Below are 21,789 nucleotides of genomic sequence, written 5' to 3' on the forward strand. Positions count from 1 at the left end.
AATTGCACAGACCGACAAAATTTCAAAATATAAAAAACCTAAAAATGCGATAGTATATTTCCGAAGCTATTCGATGCGCTGAATCAGAATCTGAGTTTAGAATTGATCCATAATAATCTCGAGATATCCTAACATAAAAGTGTGAAAATCACGATATTTTGCTATGTTCGAGGTTACGTAATATCGTGAATAAATTTTTCTTCCAATAAGAAGAGTAGTGACAAAGCATCGCTCTTGCCCATTAAAACCCAATTTCGAATTCTTTCATTGAAATGTCATTGATTGAAGTAAACCACCCCCAGAGCGCTCCTGAATTTTGGGTCGTTATCTCTCACGATTTTACTTCACGGTCGTCTCTTATCATATGCGCGCTCCTTAATTAGGTTTGGATATAAGATTAAAGAAGAGAAAACCATTACATGTTCAAAATAATTTATTAAAAACGTTGCATACTTAATATTCGAATCCGTAATTAGCAATATATTATGCAGTTTATGCATATATTCAATAATGTTATATAGTAACTATGCATGTTATGTGAGTATTTACGAGCAATTCTTTATGTTTTTATTTTTTGCAGTCAGTACTTACATGTTTGGACAAGAAAAATCCATTATTATATCAATCGTTGAAAAATTTTACATATTGTTTGAAGTTATGATTCATCATAAGACGTATTCGCGATATTTTCGCAATTTATTTTACTTTATTTTAAAAAAATTATGATGTAAACAAAATCTGATTAAGAGTTCACAGTGTGATTAATTTTTATAAGGCTATAAAGAAGCTAGTGTTATACTATCTTTTCATTTTGATAAACTATTACATAATTACTATTGAGCTTAGAAGCTTTTATATTGACTAAAAGGTGAATTTTTGCTGGTACTGTAGTAGTAAAAAAGCTTCAATTTTAATTTTTCTGAAAAATGTCTAATTATCTTTTAAATACATTTTTATAGTTGATGGCATTGCTTACAAATATAATGAAACAAGGGCAGGAAAATAGATTCTGGTCTTGTTGCAACGTTTCAGCCTGATCGAAGAATAAATATTGAGCCAATAGACAAGAATTTTATCCCGAATTTATATTGTACTATATTTCCTAACGCGATAAGTAAAAACAAATTTCTGAGTACAGCCTTTCTGTCGAATGAATAAAGAAATTATCTTTTCGGCTGAGGTATTGAGAAATATATTATGATTACAATTTTATTAAATACTTCAGTAAAGATATTTTGAACTGTTCCTTGCAGAACTTTTCAATTGTGATTTTATGTTTAACTTTAGTGAAATGAATATGAACTTTGAGAAAAATTTCCATTCGTGTAACTATTTGACACTGTCAATGCGAAATTCTTACGATCTGTAGCTAATCTGTTGTAAAAAAATAAGCTCATGAAATAAAAATTCTCTGTAATTAAATTATATATTATTTACATATATCAATTTCAGAAATGGCTTATGTTACAGTATGTACGCGACTAACATGGATCATTTTTTCAGTAACACATAGGTGTAAGTCTTTATATGAGAAATACAAAAAAAGTTAATAATCGTACCTTTTGTATTGCATGAATATTTTTTTTTATTGAGATAAATTTGATTAATTATCATTTCATAATAATTAATTAATTGATTTTTTAATTTCTATATATTAAGAATACTTCTGAAATCTTTAGTTGCATTATTTCGATAAATAATAATAATACTAATTACAATTCCTGACTGAAAAATAAATATTATAATTTAAATCAAAAGATTTTCTCATATTTCCAATTTAAAATTTAAATTATTTCAAATTTCAATAATTTCCTGAACTTATATTTTATAATATATATTTTATCATGCTACTTGCAGTTATCAGTCTTATATAAATTGATTGGAACTTATTGCATTTCAAATTTTAATTTATGAAAAATATAATTGCAATTGATGTGAGTTACAAAACGTAAAAATTACATTGCAATAAAATTGTGACTTATTCAGTGGTGAAATAATATTTCAAAAAATTATTACTTATGTCAATTTATAAGATCAAAATCTTGTTTATATATGTTTTCTTTTTATAAATAGTCTAAAATTGCTCTTAATTTACTTTTTCTACAGATATTGTTTTTATTTTATGGTGTAGTGTAATTTGCTAAAATAAGCAAATAATTTAATTTATATTTTCAATCCCTGTAAAATAGATATATGGCTAAATTATTCATTTCCTTTTGCCGCATTTACAAGAAGCTGATTATTTTTGTAACCCCAGTGTTAAGATGATGACGTTATCAATTATCAGAATCTTTTTTTATTAATGCTTTATTGTAAACAGAATTAAAAACAGAATAATGCAACAGAAAAAAGACAGAAATAACATTATTTTCTGCAAATTTATCATTGCTTCAAAATTATGTTATAACAATTATATCTGTCGATAAAGTATCTTGTTCTAACAATAAAAATTTTGTTTTTTTCGGTAAAATTTTGTAACTTTGGCTTTAATTTTATGTTCTTTCCTCATTTTATAGCATTTCATACGTTGAAAAGATAAACCGACATTCATTATAACGTTATTATTTTTTTAGTCTACATAAAGTTGATTAAAGACAGAATAAATCGCTTCGAACCTTTACGCACGCCTTGTGCTTTACATTTCAAATGTTTAACATAATAATAAAATATGATTCTTCAGAAGCGTATTTTTCATAAAAATGTATCATTTATAATCACACTATGTTTTTTAATCTTATCATATATCATTTATACTACATTTAGTTTATATGCTTCAAGAGCAAAATTTCCATTTTAAAATATTAAAAAAAAATTATTTTATTACTATTAATTTTTTTTTCTCAAAGTAATTTGAATTTTCTTCCTAAATTTAATACGTAACAGATGGTTTTCCAACAGTCGACAATTAATAATACGGATAGTAACATTGAAAATGAAATATATAAATAATGCAATACTTGAGCAATATATGTTTCAAATAATTAACTCAAACATCACAAATAATTAGTTGAAAAATAGTCGGTCAGTTTCAATTTGAGTAGGGTTTATGATATGCCCTACGTATTTTAGATTGTTTACAATAACGTTGTGGTATATACAATACATAAATTTACTGTTCTATTGCTATGAACAGTTCTTATTATTGTTCGCTACAGTCACATTCTACATTAATAGCCGTGTATATATTTTACAAGACAACACAAGATGACTCCGATTTAACAATATTTTGTGCATTATAACTTTTTTTGCAACTAATTTAAGTTCGGACCGTACATAGTAATGGTGCGTTCATTACTGAAAAATCATTGACCTTAAAATGTCTTTGATATTCAGTAGTTTATCGAAACCATTTACATTAAACAATATAAATTAATTTCTACAATATTTACATTATAAATACGAGCCATAAAGATCCTTAAAATAAATAACATAATCAGTGTCATTGTTACTTGTGACAAAATTTTCATAAACGTAATAGTCGATTTCGTCGAGTTCGTCAATTTCAACAGATTGTATGGCCATAAATCTAAAATAACTTATAAAGTATTACAATCAAGAAACACATGAGGGCGCGTTATTTTTATCGAACTTTTCACTAATTTATGCTACTTTAAGTAGTAAGTTCCTTTGTAATAAAATCATATAAGTCTTCTATTTTTTTTAATTTTCGTTCATATATTGCATAAAATAGTTTAACAGGTTAAATTTTATTTTAGAATTAGAAAAACTATGAATTATTGACTGTTTATTTAAGACAGCTTTTTGCATGTATTTTAAAATTCTTCTTATTTATTCCATTCAACTCATTTGATCTCATTATTTTACTTACTTTTATATGTAATAAAATGATAAGCACATAGTTTCATTTATATTGATAATTTTTTTTAACTCAACTTTATGTATGTTAAAAAAAGTTTTTTTTTGTAAAAGTATATAATAAAATTTGTTTTTAATGAACATAAAACTGCAAGCGAAGGTTTCGCTGTCATAGGATTGTACTTAGATTTGATAGAAAATAATTGAATACCAATGCTTGCATAAAAATTGTACTTATAATTTTTCACTTACTATGTAAGATTACAAATTTAAATGTCAAGGCTCAGAAATAACACAGTTTGAAATGTTATCAGAAGGCCATTACATAGTGTATTGAAGAAAATCATTCTTTTTACTTTTGTATTAAAATTGAAATGTAAGTGTATGAAATTCATCGTTATGCCAACTATCGAAGACAATTATCGGGTGAAAAATGAAGTAAAGAAGTATGAAGTAGTAATGACTGGCAGTGAAATCGAAAATTAAATTAACTATCTTTTAAATTGATTTATTGTTTTATTAGAATAAAAACTATTCATAATTCTTATTCGTGTTTTTTCGATGATTGAATGCAATAGAATATTATTTAGGAAATATAATGTTTTTTAAATTCAATTAAAGAATATTATTGCATAAATTTTTTATAGAGACCATACCAAACTTCAATTTAAATTCATTATGAATTCAAATTTTTAATAGAAATTATTTTATTTGGCACTTTTTCATAAACATTGAGTCATTTTGGTTAATTTATTATTTAGAATCTTAATTTAAAAGTTTGGTCCCAAAATCATAAGATTCAAATACGATAAATATTAAATTAGAAAATTTGCTATAATATAAGTTATTAGCAGTAAAAATATCACTGGTTTGATTTCATTGTTTGTTAAAATGATTCATTGTTTAATAAAATGGATTATACTAAAAATTATTTTGTGCTTCGATAGTTGATGTTTCATTTTAGTGCGATTTAAACATATTCATCATATTCGTCTATTTGAAATTGTTACTTGTATATATAAAATTTTTATACTTCAATGTATACGAGTCGCAAAACAATACAATTATATAAAAAATGATTTTCAAAGATTTGTAGCAAGCTGAATCTTTTATAATAATGATTTATATAGTATAATCAAACCATTTTACATTTCAGAATTGAAATTAATTAAAAGTTTTAATCATGGAGATCCGTTATGAGTTATGGAACTTCATAGTATTTATTGGCTGTGATTCGAAAAGTCAAGATTAATATATCTGTACTACAAACCATTTTTATTTTTAAATTAACAACCTTTTTAAAATTGTTGTTTTCAACTCTAATAACTCAAACACTTAAAATAAAAATTATTTTGATGCTTCTTATTGTGTATTATTTCAATGAAATTTAATAAAAATATTTTATCTTTTATTTTGTTGTGCCTTAAAGAAAAATTAGATTGATTTGCGTATCAACAACGAATTTTTTTGGGAAAATTTTTATAAAACACGATAAAAAAATTATATTTTTATGTAATTTGACTTATTGCTTATCAATTTGACTTAAACATTCAAATCAAATGATTAATAAGAAATGTCCTTGTTAGTGGCAAATGTCGTCAATTTTCTATGCTTTTCATTATTTTAAAATACTTAATTTTCAACCTTAACCTTCTCAAGTATTGACAATGCTTGATTTTTATAATAGCTTAATAGTTTATATGCGACCATATTAGACAACTTCCATGTATTTTATTATTTTTGTGTAATTATGATTGAAAAACTAAAATCAAAGCAGTGTTCGTTTTATGAAAATCTTGTACTAAAATTGCTTGATTTCTAGAAATAAGTATTTATGTTTCAATTACTTAATTTTTTCATGCGAAATGTTCTCAAATACTTGTGAGTTTGCTTATGATACTCGACAAGTGCAACTGTTACTATTTCTCTACAATTGAGTTACTTTTATGTATATGTACATTTATTAACAACATGCTCGTGCCCATTATACGTACATCGTTGATTTTAATTTTTGCCCTGAAATAAATAAACCAAACATCAAATTCGTACGCGAAGTTAATGATATTAACTTCATGATTCTTATTGATTATTGATAATATCTCGAGGTAAGCTCTGTTAATAATACAATCAACACTCGTATTGGTTGAGCAACAATTTTAGAGCACAGCTCTACGAAGGAAACAGTTCAATAATGATCAATTGTCAATCGTCACTTTATTATTTATCACATAAGTTTCGACTACCTACATTGATTCATACTTACTTGACTTCATCTAATTACATTACATTTTATCGCACAATACTATAGGAGTGTTTTTTTGCTTACTGTTTTAAATAATCTTACCAAATGCAGCGTTTTGTACACACCATATGGTTATTATTTCAGCAGCAGCAAACTTATTGTTTGGTCGTACACACTAACAGACTTAGAGCTTAATTGTTAATTTGAAAGTTGAATACCTAGTGCATGCACTGAATTTCGTATGCACTGTTTACTTTTATTTTTAAACTGCGTCTAACGTAATATATGCATAATACGAAATCGACTAAAGATAGTATCTCCTTTTTCTGCTTTGTAATGTAAATTCAATCATTTTTTTTTTAGTTTCTTAACAGTTAAAACTTACACATAATATTCATAAATTAGCGCGAGAACGAGAGAGATTTCTTTCATTCGAAATCTTGGACAAATTAATTGGAAGAATCTGTGCCACAACTTTGTAAATCAACATTCATCATTCGCTTAATAATTCATAATATCTATAAAATTAATACCAAAATTCAATAAAAGTTTTGCATGAAAAGGCAAAACTCATTACCAAACGATATAAAGTCATTACGCGAATAAGATTATTTTCTTCATTTGTCTTCTGCTTCTTATCACTTGCAGAAATCTATCTGTGTCTCGTGATGCGAGTTCTGTGCGTTACGTCAATGGTTGGAACATATTTGATTCACTAATCGTGCATACGATAGCCATCGTTTAATGGAAGAAGTTTCACAACCTGTGCAAAAAATCATAGTGGTTCGAGCAAGGTCCACAACGGAAGAATTCGTATAGCACACTTACCCATGGGGAAATGAGGGGGAGAGAGAGAGAGAGAGCGCGCGCGAGATATAGGTTACGCAGAGCTTACAATCCCCTGGGTGAGCAACAATCTGGCTGTCGATGCGACGTAGCGAAGGGAGTTGAGGTTGTCGATCGTCACACAGTGGTGACGCGATCGACCTCGACGTATCGCACAGAACTCTCGCTGTGTCAGCAAATCACTTCCTTGCCGTCGATGATGGCCGTCTCGGAGGAGACGCTCTTCAATCGGTGCTGAGACAGTGAACGGCCACCTGGGCCCTGGCGACAAGCTCGCCACGACATTATACATAGTAAACCGGCGATCGAGAACAATGCTATTGCGCCGAGACCGAGATGCAGTGGTGGCAATTTCAATAGTATCGAGCAGTGGGACAAGGCCTCGTCGTAACCGGTCGGACAGTGGCTCACACCATCGCACCATAGCGATGCGTTTATGCAGGCGTCCAACTCCGGGCAGCGGTGCTCACAGTCTTGTCCCGATTGTAGACCCGCTAGAGCCGATAGCACCGTGGGTCTGTTGGCGAATTCGTCAATTATTATAACAAACATCACGATCTTTGTTCAGTTTATATTTTCATATTATCTTCTGCACAGTTTAATTGTACTTCAAAGAAGTCTCTAATGTCTGTTAAATCATACGTTTATCTAAATAACCTGACAATTCTAATGAAAATAATGCAAAATCTTTCCAAAAGCTTGATTGTCACGAAGAACGAACTTCAATTGAAAATGACAAGGAAACTTACCGTCTAGTGAGTTCAAGCCACATAACATTGTACTCGGTATTCTCTTTCTGGCTGATAACATACTCGATGGCGATGCTTCGAGCAGATTGATGGCTTGGTGGTTTGAATATGTCAGTGGGGTCATTGACGGTCCAGCCGTCGCTGAATACCTCGACGAAGCTATGGCGTGCATTGCCACCTGGTTTCGGGCATACGGCTGCGTGAAGTTCGCCTGCAGTCTGCACCACGATGCGGTTAGGCGTTTCACACTTGGTGCGGTTACTTGCTATTACTCCGGGAAGCCTCACGTATAGGAACTGCTCGTGTGCAGGCTCGATTAACCACGGAAGGCTCTCGCAGTGGAGCTGCAGCAGATGTTTCAATTTAGTTTTGGTCTTTTATTGGGAATCGGTAATATCGACTTACTAAGTTGACGTTTACATGTCGAGGAGAACATTTAAAAGAAGGACATTTAGTAAAACAAATAATGCTTACTTCATCTGCATCTTCCAGATAGAGTTGATTTTTTATTTCACCGGAAGGCCCGCGAACCCTCCTCTTTTGCAGGCACTGTGTTGTGGTTTTAACAAAGTCCCACTGACCCTCAAAGAAGAGGTTATTGTAGTCGTCGAGGGCATTCATCGAATGAACCATCAAGTGAACCTCGACAATGTTTGACTTTGATTTGAAGTGCATTGGCAGTGAGCGATTCGAGCAAAAGCAATCCCGTTGTATCACTGCTGCGTTTGCCCATGGCAGTTCCATTACCTGTGTGTGTACGTTACACATTCATACACCACAATGCACCATATTAGAATAGAAACTAGCCTTCGACCAGTTGGCTTATATAAGTTATTCATCGAGTCAGCTTGGGACGGATAACGCTGCTCACTGTATTGGGAGGTCCCTGGCATGTTACGCATGAGCCGAAAAATTATCGATTTTGGTCAATATACTGCGGCTTTTCAATCGAATTTGCCTTCCGAATTTATGCGTCTAAATGTGAATGTATTATCATCAGTGATTTTATCATCAAAGCTCAAAAAATGCATAATAGTATAATATCCCGGAGCAATATAAATGAATCAGTATGAAACGAAATTGATGAAACAGAGGAGTATCGTAATTCAATAATCTACATACGCTTGTGCTGTCTGCTCGTTCCAATTAATGTGCAATTGTTTCTGACAATCGGCAAATAAAGCGCTGACAAAAAGAGGACGATCGATGCGTGCACGTTGTATTTTCATTTCTCGTAAGCGAAGTTGAAACAAGCCTTTTAGGAGCGTTTGTTCGATAATATCCAATTTTTGTGATCGTACAAATCATCGCGATATTTAAACGCGCGCAAAGTCAAGTGACGTTACAAAAGGCAAGGTCTAATGATCAAAAACAAAGGCGACCGCTCGAACGCTTACACACTGTGCAGACGGCTTTTTTTTTTGCGCGGGCTATTGCGCTTAATTAATACAGAAACGAAAGCAAGCGCATACATACGCTGGAATTGCGTATTGCCATAGTGACAAAATGTCCAGCAAAACTATCTCTAGGCTAGTCTCTTTGTAGGCGCGTTGCTACGATAGTTCCGAGTGTGTACTGCACCGGACGGCCGGCGAAATAGAAGAGCAATCGCCACGCGGGCATGCTGTGGACCTGGAGCAGCGCTTATGCGAAAAAAGAGAGCCGCTCGTGCAGCCTTCGTTTCCGTTCTCGTTTTAAACGCTTGCTATTGTCGTCGCTTTCGCACCCTTCACGCCTGCGTATATACACGTTCAATTTTGCTTCATTTCTTTTTTATTCTTCCTTTTCTTTACTCTATAAAGCGTGGAATATATCATATGTGGGCCGCCTTTTTTATTAAAATTTTATCTCGATTGGAATAGATTTTATTAATTACGTTCGAAATTACTCCAGAGTATCTGCGTAAGTAATACGGAAAAGCGGATAATTTGAATAAGTGAACGACCAGTGAAAATATTTGTAATTTTTTACAGTTTAAACATGCCGTGAATATCATTATATAATTCAATCTTCCTACAAGTAGACTAATAAGCACAAGTAGACTATAGAATATCGGTTAAAGCAAGTTTATTAGATAGATTTATTCTGATAAGAAAAACTATTTTAGACTAGAGACATTTTCAAAATATCTATTTTTTTCTGATTTCACATTTCGTCATTATTTGGTCGATCTTCAAACAAAAGCTATTAGCCGTTTTATAAATTGTCCACGTCTTTTTTTGCATTATTTTATGAAAATTGTTGCAATAATTCTCATTTTCTATACATATTATATTACGAGCCTCTTCCTCAAGATCAGACTCCATACTAACAATACCACAATTTTTAAAGTAAAATAATTTACGACAGTCTTGCGCAGTCTGTGATTGAGTTTCACTCTTCCATTTAGTGCTGTTGTTACCACAGGTGTCCAAAACAGTACAAGAATTTTTTCTTCCATGGTATTGCAAGACCGTCGCCACACTACGCCAGCATCGCTAGTCGATACAGATTGTCAAGCATTTAAATTGCTTTCCTTCAAAAACTATAGTATCATCGGCATGGAGTAGGGTCACTACACTGTGATCTCGGGAAAGACGCTCTCCAAATAGTTCCGTAAAAATTTCACTTAAATAAGTTCGTTAAATTGTTGAATTATCTGCTACAAGGGCACTAACCTCACGGAAAATCAAACTTATTCTGCAAAACATCTGTAAGATATGCGGTTCACGGCTCTACCTAGAACTGCGTAAAGCTTGCATAATAAGAAGTACAAAATATGAGCGAAGAGGAAAATTCGTCGAGGCTTCACATCGTAGCAAGTTACTCGTAGAATCTAACGTTGATTTCTCACTCGTGTGCCTTTTGTGTAAATCTAGATATCGACCCGACGCGTCGCTGCTCGTCAACTACAACGGGGACGGAATTCCGCCAAGGAGGAAAAGGAGCGAATAAGTATAGGGAAAATCCTTGGGAAGTTTACCTTCAAAGAGAAGCTGCTTGTACCGACACAAAGAAGTCGATTGAAATCGGAACTTGAAACGCTACGACAAGAGCGGTTGCCGTTGAGGAGCTTGTTGAACCGCAATTTCACTACCTCGTCGTGTTCACCTTCGAAGCGGTAAATACAACTGAAACAACAAACAAAAAAGAATATAAATATTTCAGCTCGCGCGATGATTCGCATGCAATCGCTTATTTTCGACCTCGAATTTCCGAACACACATAGAAAGTTACTCGAGCCTTGTGGCGCTCGAAACGTTCCCCGTATGAAGACTCCACTGATCTTCTGCTGACCTCTCTTTCAAATTTGCAAGCCGTGCCAAATCTTCTTATGTCGTCACTGTCCTTTCCTCATATTATCGATAGTCGATATTGAATTAATCACGGTTCGTTGCCTCTCCATTAAAGTGATGGGCGTAAACTTAGACGAATATTATCATATCAGAAAATCAGGTTTTTCTGTGTGCACCGACTGTTGACGCAGAATTTCAACGTGCCATTTTAATAGCAGCTATTGTAATTAACGTATAATTTGAATGATTCAGGGAAACAAGTCTATATATCGTAAAAATGAGTATTAACTGGTTATAGTTGGCTGGGCTATTTTCAGGTAATTTACGTGATTGTTCGAATAGAGTTACTTCGTACCTGCACACATATACGTGGGGCATGCTCTCCTACCTAACAGCGCTCCGTAATTACTATGCAAACAAGCATTAGGTTATTATTACCCTAGTATAGACTAGCTACATTTCGCTGTCGGACGCCAACTGGCAATTACACTACACTGCCATGAAATCTCGAGAAGTAGATGCGAGATAGGATATAAGCCAAGAGAAAAGGGACGTATACAAAAAGCTATCTAAACGTGAATAGAAAATATTATTGAATAACTCGAAGAAGCGGATAATATCGTATTGTTGATGGCTTTCAATAATCTCGTTGGTCACTACCCTTAACCATTTGGATTTTCGAAAGAGAACAGTGGCCATATCATCCTGCGCTGAGTCTATTCACGCGTTATGAATTTTACGGGGCTTTGCTTTTTTGCGGCTTCGCCAGAGCTTTATTCATCGATTTCAACTGAAAAAAAGCGATTTTTAACGACGGACTATTTTTTTTCTGCGGCGGTTCAACGATTAATCATGATTTTATAGTTGGAATCAAACCAATTTCGATCACAGTTCAATGGCTTACGTTGTTCATTGACAAAGACTAGTAAAATTTCATGTAATATAGTAGATAAATAAAATATGTTCCTCAATATTTTTTATAAGTATGTGAAATAACCTGAAGCACCTGTGACCTGCATATCGCGAGTTCAATATACGATGCCAATATAGCACAATTCAAACGGCTATTGAACGACTCAACTCTAACGCAGCCGATAGGAATTCGTTATCACGTAGCGTGCGACTGAAAAAAATGGCCGCTTGTGGTTTTTTTATATCGTAAAAACCGAAAGCGACTTCCTGTTTTTACGAGCCCTATAAAAGTCGGCGAACCAACCGATATTTTATAAGAGTTAAACCAAGATATCTAACTGCGCGTAGGTCGTGAGGTCACCTGATAGAGAAATCACGACGACGAGCAGATTCTCCTTGTGTAGATCTATTTACTCAACTCCTTTTCTTTCTCTAGTTATCTTGTTCAATCTGCCTTTCAGGGTCGTCATTATGGTCGTTTACAAACTCAACTAAAATTTCTGCAATTCAATTATCGGATCTTGTCGATTTGCCTTATCGTCGAGCACTTTTTTAATTGTACACTAATTTGCTCACTGACAATTTTAATCCGGTCGTTTAATAATAAATGAGCTATTGATACACTTACGTCAAATTCTTGGCTCCTCCACGCCCATATAAGAAAATATCTCTTGGTGCGCGAAACCTTCTGTCTGGATAACTATCACGATTTCGACTGTAGAATACACGGGAACAAGGTCCAGCTCCATAAGGATCTCCATCTTGGTAAAGGTCAACAAATTCGTAGAGAGCACGGAAATCCAAGGGCCTGTATAATAATAATAATCAAAATTTCATCGATATTCCTACTTGAAAGTGAAATAAGAAAAAAAATGAGGTTGCTGAAAGTGAAACTATTTTTCGGCTACACGTACTCGATTGGCTGAGTAGTAAATAAATAAATAAGTAAATCCTAGCATGAAAGGACATCTGAAAGAACATTCTCGGAAGCTCACTCTTAATTTAAGAGCTCGAGCGCGAGAGTAAATTCATTTTCCACCGGGTGTATTTCTATCCTGGAGGTTTTATAGCGTCGATTGACTGATTTTATCGTCGCAGTGAAAATCCACTCACGGCACTCTCTCTCCTCTCGTTTTCTTTCTGTAAACGAGAGAGAGAGAGAGAGAGAGAGAGAGAGAGAGAGAGAGAGAGAGAGAGAGAGAGAGAGAGTGCACGGTCAGTCAGTAGCAGAGAAGTACTTGATTTTAAGAGGTACAGAGAACCACGGGATAGAAAAGGGAATATTGAGAAAGAGAAAAAAAGCATGGGATATAAGAGAGCTTGCAGCGATAGTATATGTAGTTGTAGGTTAAGACGCGGCCTATACGATTGCGAGTTCGCGAATCCGAGAAAGTGATATTTGAGATAAGCGAAAAAATTGCCGATCGCTTTGAAAATTGAATACAACTGTCACGGCGAATAAGCGTCAAAGGAAACATTATTTCTCAAATCAATCAGTACAATTGAACGACTGTTCGCAAGCGCCATAGCAGCGAAGACGAGTGTTGTGCATCGCAATCATCATCAAGATCCATCTCGACATTGCGCAGCATCAAAGTAGCGCGCGAGGGAGATAAAAAAAAGCCGTTGGGCAAAGAATAAAGGTCGCGCTTATATATCTCCTTTCTCTCCCGACGACCCCTTTTTTTCATTTTGGAAACGCGTGTACAGAGAAACACATATAGCTGTTGGTACTACTAGCCTGAGGGCGGTAGTCTCGGTGACGAGTATCTCGATGGTGAGGCTGCTGCCGGTCGAGATGAAACTTTCGCCCAGCGAGCAGGGACGGCTGCTGTTTTGAAAGATCACGTGGTCACAGCTGCGCGGTACCTTGTCCCTGCAGTAACGTGCCATTAGAGTCGTATTACTTGCTAGTCGGCTGCTCGCTATGGGCTTCGTTCCTCCAGTCGCTGTAACGCTACTGCCATCTTCTTTTTCGCTGTAAATATTTATACTTATTTAGTTTACATTTGCCATTGGTGAAAGCTACGGTCAGATCATTACAGGTATAGACGTTGCGAAATTTACTGTTCACTTGGTTAATTTTACAAATAAATTACACGAAAAGACATTTCGCTCGTTATTATGTATTCAGCTTGTCAATAGTGATTATTTGCATTGTTATATTCTCCAGAGGAATTTATAAATTGTCAGTAGTAATTAGTTAAAATTTGTCCAATGCAAAGTGCCTACTTAGCATTTAAATATTTAAATGAGTGCATAATTCAAAACATCCTCGCGTCACTTGCTTAGCACATCGTAGTTAATTAATTTTGAGCTCAATTCTTACCAGGACACATCGTTACAGTCAGCAGCAGAAAGTGGCATCATCTCACCGTCCCAAATCTTAAGACTCGTTGAGCAATCATCATCGGTGACAGCGGAATTGCTGCCAACATGGAACTTAAGAACTGAGAGCCATACTCGAAATTGCGGTTGAATAGTAGGTGGTTGCTGTCTTCCCCACTTAATGTCAGCCTTGGTTGGGAATTTGGGTATGGGTCTTGGCGACATTGGACTCGGGTAATCATTACTTTCTCCGCGTAAGTGATATAGGCAAGTAGTGTTGCGGGGCAGTGAGTGTCGGGGCGAGGTGAGCATACCACCAGTGTCCCCGCGTAACCAGAACTCGCAACGTTTACCTTTCGAGTACATCGTCGAGTTGAAGTCCACAAATTTCACCTGGTAACAGACGTGTAGATTAGTTAGCCAGCGCGTACAGTTCTACAAGTTGTAATGTCGTTTGCATTTTTTGTGTCGGTCTGACACAATTTGACTCGTTCTACTTGATTCAGCGTGAGCGAATGGTTACGAACATAAACGTACCAGCAGGATCGATCTTTAAAAATTATAATGAATACGAGATGAATGTATGTCCCAGTCGATCTACCTGTACGTCCAGTTGGAAGCCATGAAGCGAATGCGGCGGCGATGGATGGAGGAAGGTCCCGTAGGGCGAAGTCGTGAACACGACAAGGAGATCTTTACCGCTACTGATGACCTCGGGCAGTGGCTCACCACCACCGCAGAATTTTAGTATAACTGGCTCCATCGTGTTATAACCATCATAGATTGTTACGTGATCCTATTTGAACACAATTCGATAATTGAATTTCACCTATAGGTAGGCGCACGACGATTATCGTCCACACTACGCGAGTTATATTCAGTTTCATTTTGGTAAATGCGTGTAACCAGTTGCGTTATTTCAATTTTAGCGTAGTTTCTCTGTTTTATGATCGACAGTAGCCTGATTCTCAAGCATATTTGTTTTTTTTCTACCAACACACGATATGGAATTCTTTTTACATTGAAATTCCGATAATAAAAGATGAAGTAGAAACATTCATGTTTTATATTTTGTGCAGGCCGAGAGCTCAGCTAGAGAGTGAGTACGATCTCTGTTAAGATATAGTTTCGTACTCGATTTGTCCAATATTGTTGTTGTTGGCCGTGAGAGAGCAATAAAAAGTAGATCATAAAACTTTAACTTGGGCTAGCAGGCTTTATTATAAAAGTTTAATACCTTGACTATATCACAGTCATCCCAGAGTCGGAGTTCTCGAGGCGGTGGTTCACCCTGAGTTGGCGCTTTCGATCGTACTGCAATCAACTGGCCCCGTGGCTGCCTTACGGATATTAAAGGATGCTTTCCCTCGGGCACTTCGTGTTGGCGAATCTATCGAGAGAAAAAATTCAAGAAATAAAATTTGTTTTTATTATATTAAACATTTTCGCCTCGTAGTATCGATGTGAAATTTGTGGAATTCATAGCTTAAAGAGCCATATGCACATAGTAGGTCGTCATCGAAGAAATGATATTCCGATAAACTGTAAACTCATTGAATTTTAACGAGACGATATTTTCGGGCCTGTAAGGTAGACGATAAGCCAGATGGCGAAAAATGGCAGAGCTCACACAGCAATTATTTGATCGGTTTGAATTGTCCATCATTCACACCAATAGCTGCGATGTGACATCGAAAATAGAGAAATTACGTGGCTATAGAGGACGACATAAGTTTGCTCGCGAGCAGAATAGGTAAGGCAATGACGAAATTTCTTCATTCAATTAAGAATGCTCGAGCTGGGTAAGGCACATACAGCGGCAATTGAAGCCCACCGCTTTTGGCCGTCGGCAAGATATCGGTTCGCAAACAATGCATATCCAGCTCCCTCCATGGAATATCCGGGACGCGCGCGCGAAACGAGCGCGAAGTTTCTGCATCGAGGATGGGGAGCTCGCCAGGATATTCCGATAACGCCCATTGTGGCGCTCACCGCTAAAAGCAATTTTATTCGATGAAAGCCGATTTGCTAGTCCGCGCGCGGGCCTTACGAACGACCCTTCGCGCAAAGTATAGCTTTTTACCGATCAATATATCTACATTCGTTGCTTTTACTCACACTAAGACTTTTGTTTACGTGTGTGCTGAGTCGTAGCGCCACTACGCTCTTGTTTGTTACTTCTCGCAGCCAAGAAGGAGAAAGCGTTTGCATTGATCGTGTATACCGACAACATTGCACTGCCTGAATAATGCAATGAATCAAGCAAAATTCCGCCAACGAATGGCAAGCTTAATCACCTTCTTTCGCGATGTAATTTTTACAAGAGTTTCTTTGTTGGAGTTAATAGAGATCGAAAATTGGCTGCAGTAAGGAAAGGTTATTCTTTTTAATGCGCCGGATCTCAACAACATTTGTCCTCTGTGTAATTTTTATTTCAGAAATTAGCAATAAAAAGCTTCCAACGTTTACGGAAAAATAACGATGTGAACTATTTCGTTAAAAAAATGCACGTTATACATAAATTAAGCCGTCACTCTCCACAACTTACTGCATAGTAACACGTGAGGTTTCGCGGATACAATCCAGGAAAGTTGGGTGACTGAAGCCGACAGCGTTTCCGATCGCAATCGCTAAAAGTCTTGGAGCAATAGGTGCCTGATATTAACTCGCCCAAGTATTGCTCAGGGCTTGGTTTCCTTGCAGTTGGCTCCAGCACTACCATTGGCGTTTCTTTTGTCACTGGCGCAGCCATCGTTTTACTCGGCTTTGTCGGTTTCACTGTTGTCAATCTTGTCATGGTGTTTGCAGACTTACTGGATGATCGCTGTGTTGGCGTTAGATCCGTCGGTGTAATACTCGAAACAAACGATAGCAGTGCCTGCTGGGTTATGCCTGCGAAAGATTACAACATTTGATTTTACGTACAACATCAAACCAATTTTTCAAGAAACCAAGTATACTTACCAACGAAAGGATTGTTGTATCTTACGACAGCCTCGGAACGTCTAATCATCTTGTAGGCCATACGAAAGTCGAAATTGAATCCAGTCTGATCTTTGCTGAGCCTAAATAAGCGTAGCGTTATCGAGACTGAAGATGTCTCGCTGTAGTAGATCGCTGGACCACGGGATGATCCGCACCAGTGGCCCCCAACGTCCGGCCGATTTGACTCCGATATCTGTAGTGAGCCATCCGGGCATCCCGCTGCCGTGAACGATACGAATTTCCCGAGTGTAAAGCTGTCAAACGTCAGCTGCAACAATACGTTCAGTTGTATGTTTATATTGGTGGTCCAACCTGACTTAGTTTATTTGATATTTGTTTATTGCTTTGATATATCAACTAGACTTGCAATTATTTCGTAATTGTAAATGTTACTTTCATTCGAAAACTGTAATCAAAATATCTGAACAAATTAAGTTATTTAAGCAAAATACTGAAATCAAAATAGGGTCAAACGTAAGCGGGCATATGCGTCGCCGTACGTTGGAATTCTGAAATAGAGCTCAAAGACAGGAAAAACGAAATTGAGCAAAAGTTAAATGGTATTAAAAAGGCAGGCACAAGTTCGCTTTTGCGCGGCTCTTTTTCGATAACGTGTCGCTTTAACTTTACGCGTGGTACGTTCTCTCTCTCTCTCTCTCTCTCTCTCTCTCAACACACGTACATACGCCAAAAAGGTAATGTATACTCGAAAATGGAGAATCGTGAGAGTGCTCAACGATGCGGGCTGTTTCACAGCTGAAAATGTGTGGGGAAAAAGAGAGAAAATGGATGGTAAGTCTCAAGCCGCTTTAAGTGTGAATTTTTAGAGTTCAAAACTCTTCTTCCTTTTTTCAGAACGAGAAAACTGCTTTTTATGAAGCACAGAAAAATATCTATTTTTGATTTTTATTTAATATTTGATTGTATGATGGTGTTTTAAAATATATATTACTCCTTCCAAGTTGGCGTTACAGGATGAGCTGGATGAAAACTACAGTTTCGAAACTGTAAAACACACTTTTGTACAGCACGGGCTCTCCGAGTTAACCATTTGCCAAAGTTATAACTTGCATTATTATTGCAGTATGTCAAGTTTAAATTTTGTAAATCGTTAATACTAGATACCACGAGATAATAATTTAAAAATCGCGTAATAATTAAAAAAATTAATTGTGATATAATTAACGAACAAACTTATTAATAGCATAACTCTATAAGCTCCGCTTCAAGTCAATTCAGCGCATCTTTGCTACTGTTCAAATTACACATATGAGTACTAGTAACACTTCAACTAGCTCAAACTTTTTACTTTAATAATTAATAAAAGGTTTGCTTTTATGATGTAGCAGTGTGATATGTTTCAAACTTCAAAATTATCCTCACGCGCTGCAATGCTTTTTTCTTCTCATATTGTTTTCAAACTATGAGGCGATATTTTATACAAATTCTGCTATTATTTTCTTCAAATAATTATTTCTTTGCGAAGAATATTGAATTATAATTGCGAAAGAGAGAAGTACTGTTCTCTAAAGTTAATTTTTTGATAAAACATATGTCATTTAATGATTCACAACAATTTAAAATCTTTAAATGTATCCTTTTCTTAAAAATTCAAAGTAAGGAATATTCTATATTATTCTGAAATGAAAGATGGTGTACTCAAACGCTTAAATGTTCCCAATTTAAGATAATTGTACATACCTGAACGATATCACCGAGATCGTCACCGGGTGCGCTGAAAGTAAGCTTGCAGTTGTAAGGCACCTTGTCTTCTTTTGGACGATGAAGCTCCAATTCATAAGTCTTGCCCACATCCCCATAGTATGTTCTGTTGCATGCTGTAACATGAAAATATACAAAGATTACTTTTATTTAAATTTTATTGATAATCCTTTATTTTTGTGGTTTATACTAGGGTGGTCCCATAAGTAACCGGCCTGACCTAGAGATGGTAGTAGTTGCTCGAAAAATATTACTGTACTAGAAAGTACACAATTTATAAAGCATATGTTTCGAGTTTGAAGACGCCACGTTTTTTAGTATTTGTTTGGCAGCCATTAATAGTGAACGTATTTAGAAAATTTTTTAGAACCATTTTTAAAAAATAAGTGAAAATGGAGAAAATTGGTCATCGTCATGTGGTACGATACTTTTATTTGAAAGGCCTCAGCTCAACTAGTATAAAAATTGAACTAGATTCTACTCTGGGTGAGTCTACTCCTTCGTTTATAACAGTAAAATACTGAGTAGCAGAGTTAAAATGAGGCCGTACGAGCTGCCAAGACAAGCATTGTAGTGGCCGACTAAATGAAGTGACGATTCCAGAAATGGTAAAGAAAATCCAGAACTGAAATAAATATTATTTTTTTTCTAAAATTTTGGGGTTTTCTTTGTTGGGTGAGGTACTTATGAAACCACTCTCGTGTGCTTTCTACCGCGCAATTTTCGCTTATTACATTCCATTTCTATCTCTCTCTCTCTCTCTCTCTCTCTCTTACTCTGCATTTTTTATAATTTACGCCACTTCCGTCACATCTCTTATTGCAAGACTGTGCAATCACATTGGGTGATAATTCTTTTCAGAATACGCCGGCAGAATATCTTGATAATCTTTCCTGCATTAGTTTCTGTTATGTTGTTACTGAGAATTGTCATTAAAAATCGTATTTTTCTTTTAATCTTTTAACGTAACATTATGGAGATCACGCGGTTATTTTTTTCAACAATTTTAATATGATAAAATATTAGTTTAGAAGAAATTTGATTGAAGATGCCCGAAATTTTAATTATATGTTGTCTGCGTTATATCTGAATTTATTTTTTGTTCAACAGGTCGTGACGAATTAAACTAAAAAACGTCTAAATTCAATCGTAAAAATACAGGCTATATTCAATCTTATAATTTTCCTTTCTCTTTGGCATCCATCAACTATCGGTTTACTTTGAATGTGTACAGTAGTATGGTTCTGACGACTTGCAATCATGTAATTTCACGATATAAGAAAAGGGTGAGGATAAATCGAATTAAAAACATCGACACGCAGAACGAAAGTCGCGAAACTCGTGTTACCATGTCGGTTGGGCTTCACAGCCCCCTGAATCACCTAGAGGCTTAAAGCAGTTCTATTGTAGGGTTTCATGGCCAATTCATCAAAAAACTCCCTGTCTCTCTAGGCTTATGTACGATTTCTTGAATTCTAGGAATACCGAAGAGATAAGAAGGAACTAACTTGAGTGTGAACGATTATGCATTTTCAGTAATATGTGTGTAAAGAGAAATGAAAAGGATATTCGTATGTCTTATTGAAATTTAATTCTTTATCAAAAATTGAATTAATAGATATAGTTATAAAAGGAAAGATAATGTCTATTGTTACTTCAATTAAAACGTATATCGATTGCCTTCTAAGGTAAGAAAGTCATGTGAGGATATTTTTTGTTGAATTCATCACGCACTCGCGGCGTCATGGAAACGAAATGTGAATGAGTAAGCCGAAAAAACCTGAGGTTCTTGGGCTACTGGAGACTCTAGAGAATAAGATTCCTTGTTAGATAACCCTGCTGATAGACATTCGAACCTTTACCCTACGAGTTTCGAGCTGTGTGTATTGATAAGATTCTCGCATTCTGTATAGACAAAATTGTATTCTTGACGTAATGCTACTAAGAATATACAGAAATGCAATTCTTGACAAAATAATATTACGCGAGATTTACTTGAAATCATATTTTATTATTTTTGGTGTGCAAATGGCATTTCATACTTAACAAAGTGCAATAAAATTATAATAAACTAAATGAATTATAATAAAATTATAATCACTTATAACTAAATTGTGAATCAAATTGCGTGATGAATTTATCTTTATTTAAATATTTATTAAATTGCTACTGCTTTACATGAAATCATTGTACTAATTTTATTGATAAAAATAATAAAGTAAAGAAAATAACCATAGTGGCATGAGCAAAAACAAATACACTTTGGTAAAGAAAAAGCACGTTGCTTTTGATGTTGGCTACTTTGTATATCAGTTATAAACATTTTTTGCTCTTCAAAAGCCTCGTGATACATTCTTTTCTTTTTTGTACATACACGTGTACACGCGTCACGCATGACAATTATTTTTCTTCTTTTGTTTTTTGTTCTGTCTACGCGCCACTGTAGCACAGTGTGGAAAGTATTATGTGGCTTTACGTTTACAAGCTTTTATTTTTCACAAAAAAGTGTCATTGCATGATTAATTCTCTTTGATCGGACTCCCTTTCAGCTCAGTATTTCTTGCCAAGATGAACCTTCATGAGAATTTACTTGAAAAGGTTTTCACGTCATTTATAGTGTTGTTTAGCGTTATGCAATATCATTAAATCTAAGATAAAGGCATGATTGAAATATACTGAAAATTATTTGCAATGATAGTATTTCATTTAAAAAGCTTGCATCAAGTTTCATTCATAGCTGAAGTTGACTTCAAGAGCAAAGAGATTAGCAGCTTGCGGAGTACGCAGCGTTATCTTTATCTCCACTTTTGAAACTTCTGTTTCTTCTATCTGGCTCGGATCGAGCTCGTAAAGCTCGACATTTTCCCGTAGACTTTTCGCAAGCCGAACGGAAGGAGAAGCTCTCTTTCTTTAC

The 21,789-nt window shown here is 35.1% G+C and overlaps 1 protein-coding gene across 2 annotated transcripts in view; it reads right to left on the reverse strand.

Annotated features, from left to right (window-relative positions):
- Nucleotides 1–1,934: 1,934 nt before the first annotated feature.
- Nucleotides 1,935–21,789, reverse strand: part of LOC131667689 (uncharacterized) — a 79,874-nt gene continuing 60,019 nt past the window's right edge. The window contains exons 4-16 of one of the 2 annotated variants that reach the window (XR_009302209.1): nt 18,855–18,991; nt 17,133–17,421; nt 16,717–17,060; nt 15,406–15,558; nt 14,770–14,964; nt 14,170–14,561; nt 13,582–13,818; nt 12,469–12,648; nt 10,616–10,763; nt 8,128–8,400; nt 7,654–7,997; nt 6,887–7,421; nt 1,935–6,821 (exon numbers count right to left, since the gene is read on the reverse strand). Coding sequence is in view for 1 of the 2 variants with exons in the window: in XM_058941285.1 (XP_058797268.1) it covers nt 7,076–7,421; nt 7,654–7,997; nt 8,128–8,400; nt 10,616–10,763; nt 12,469–12,648; nt 13,582–13,818; nt 14,170–14,561; nt 14,770–14,964; nt 15,406–15,558; nt 16,717–17,060; nt 17,133–17,421; nt 18,855–18,991 (3,038 nt within the window). In the remaining variant the exon portion in view is untranslated. Of the gene's footprint in view, nt 7,422–7,653; nt 7,998–8,127; nt 8,401–10,615; nt 10,764–12,468; nt 12,649–13,581; nt 13,819–14,169; nt 14,562–14,769; nt 14,965–15,405; nt 15,559–16,716; nt 17,061–17,132; nt 17,422–18,854; nt 18,992–21,789 lie in introns of both variants that reach the window. The other variant, XM_058941285.1, reaches the window with a different exon arrangement.

This window comes from Phymastichus coffea, unplaced genomic scaffold, assembly GCF_024137745.1.
Source record: "Phymastichus coffea isolate CEN01 unplaced genomic scaffold, Cenicafe_Pcof_1.1 PCOF00069, whole genome shotgun sequence".
Lineage (NCBI taxonomy): Eukaryota > Metazoa > Arthropoda > Insecta > Hymenoptera > Eulophidae > Phymastichus > Phymastichus coffea.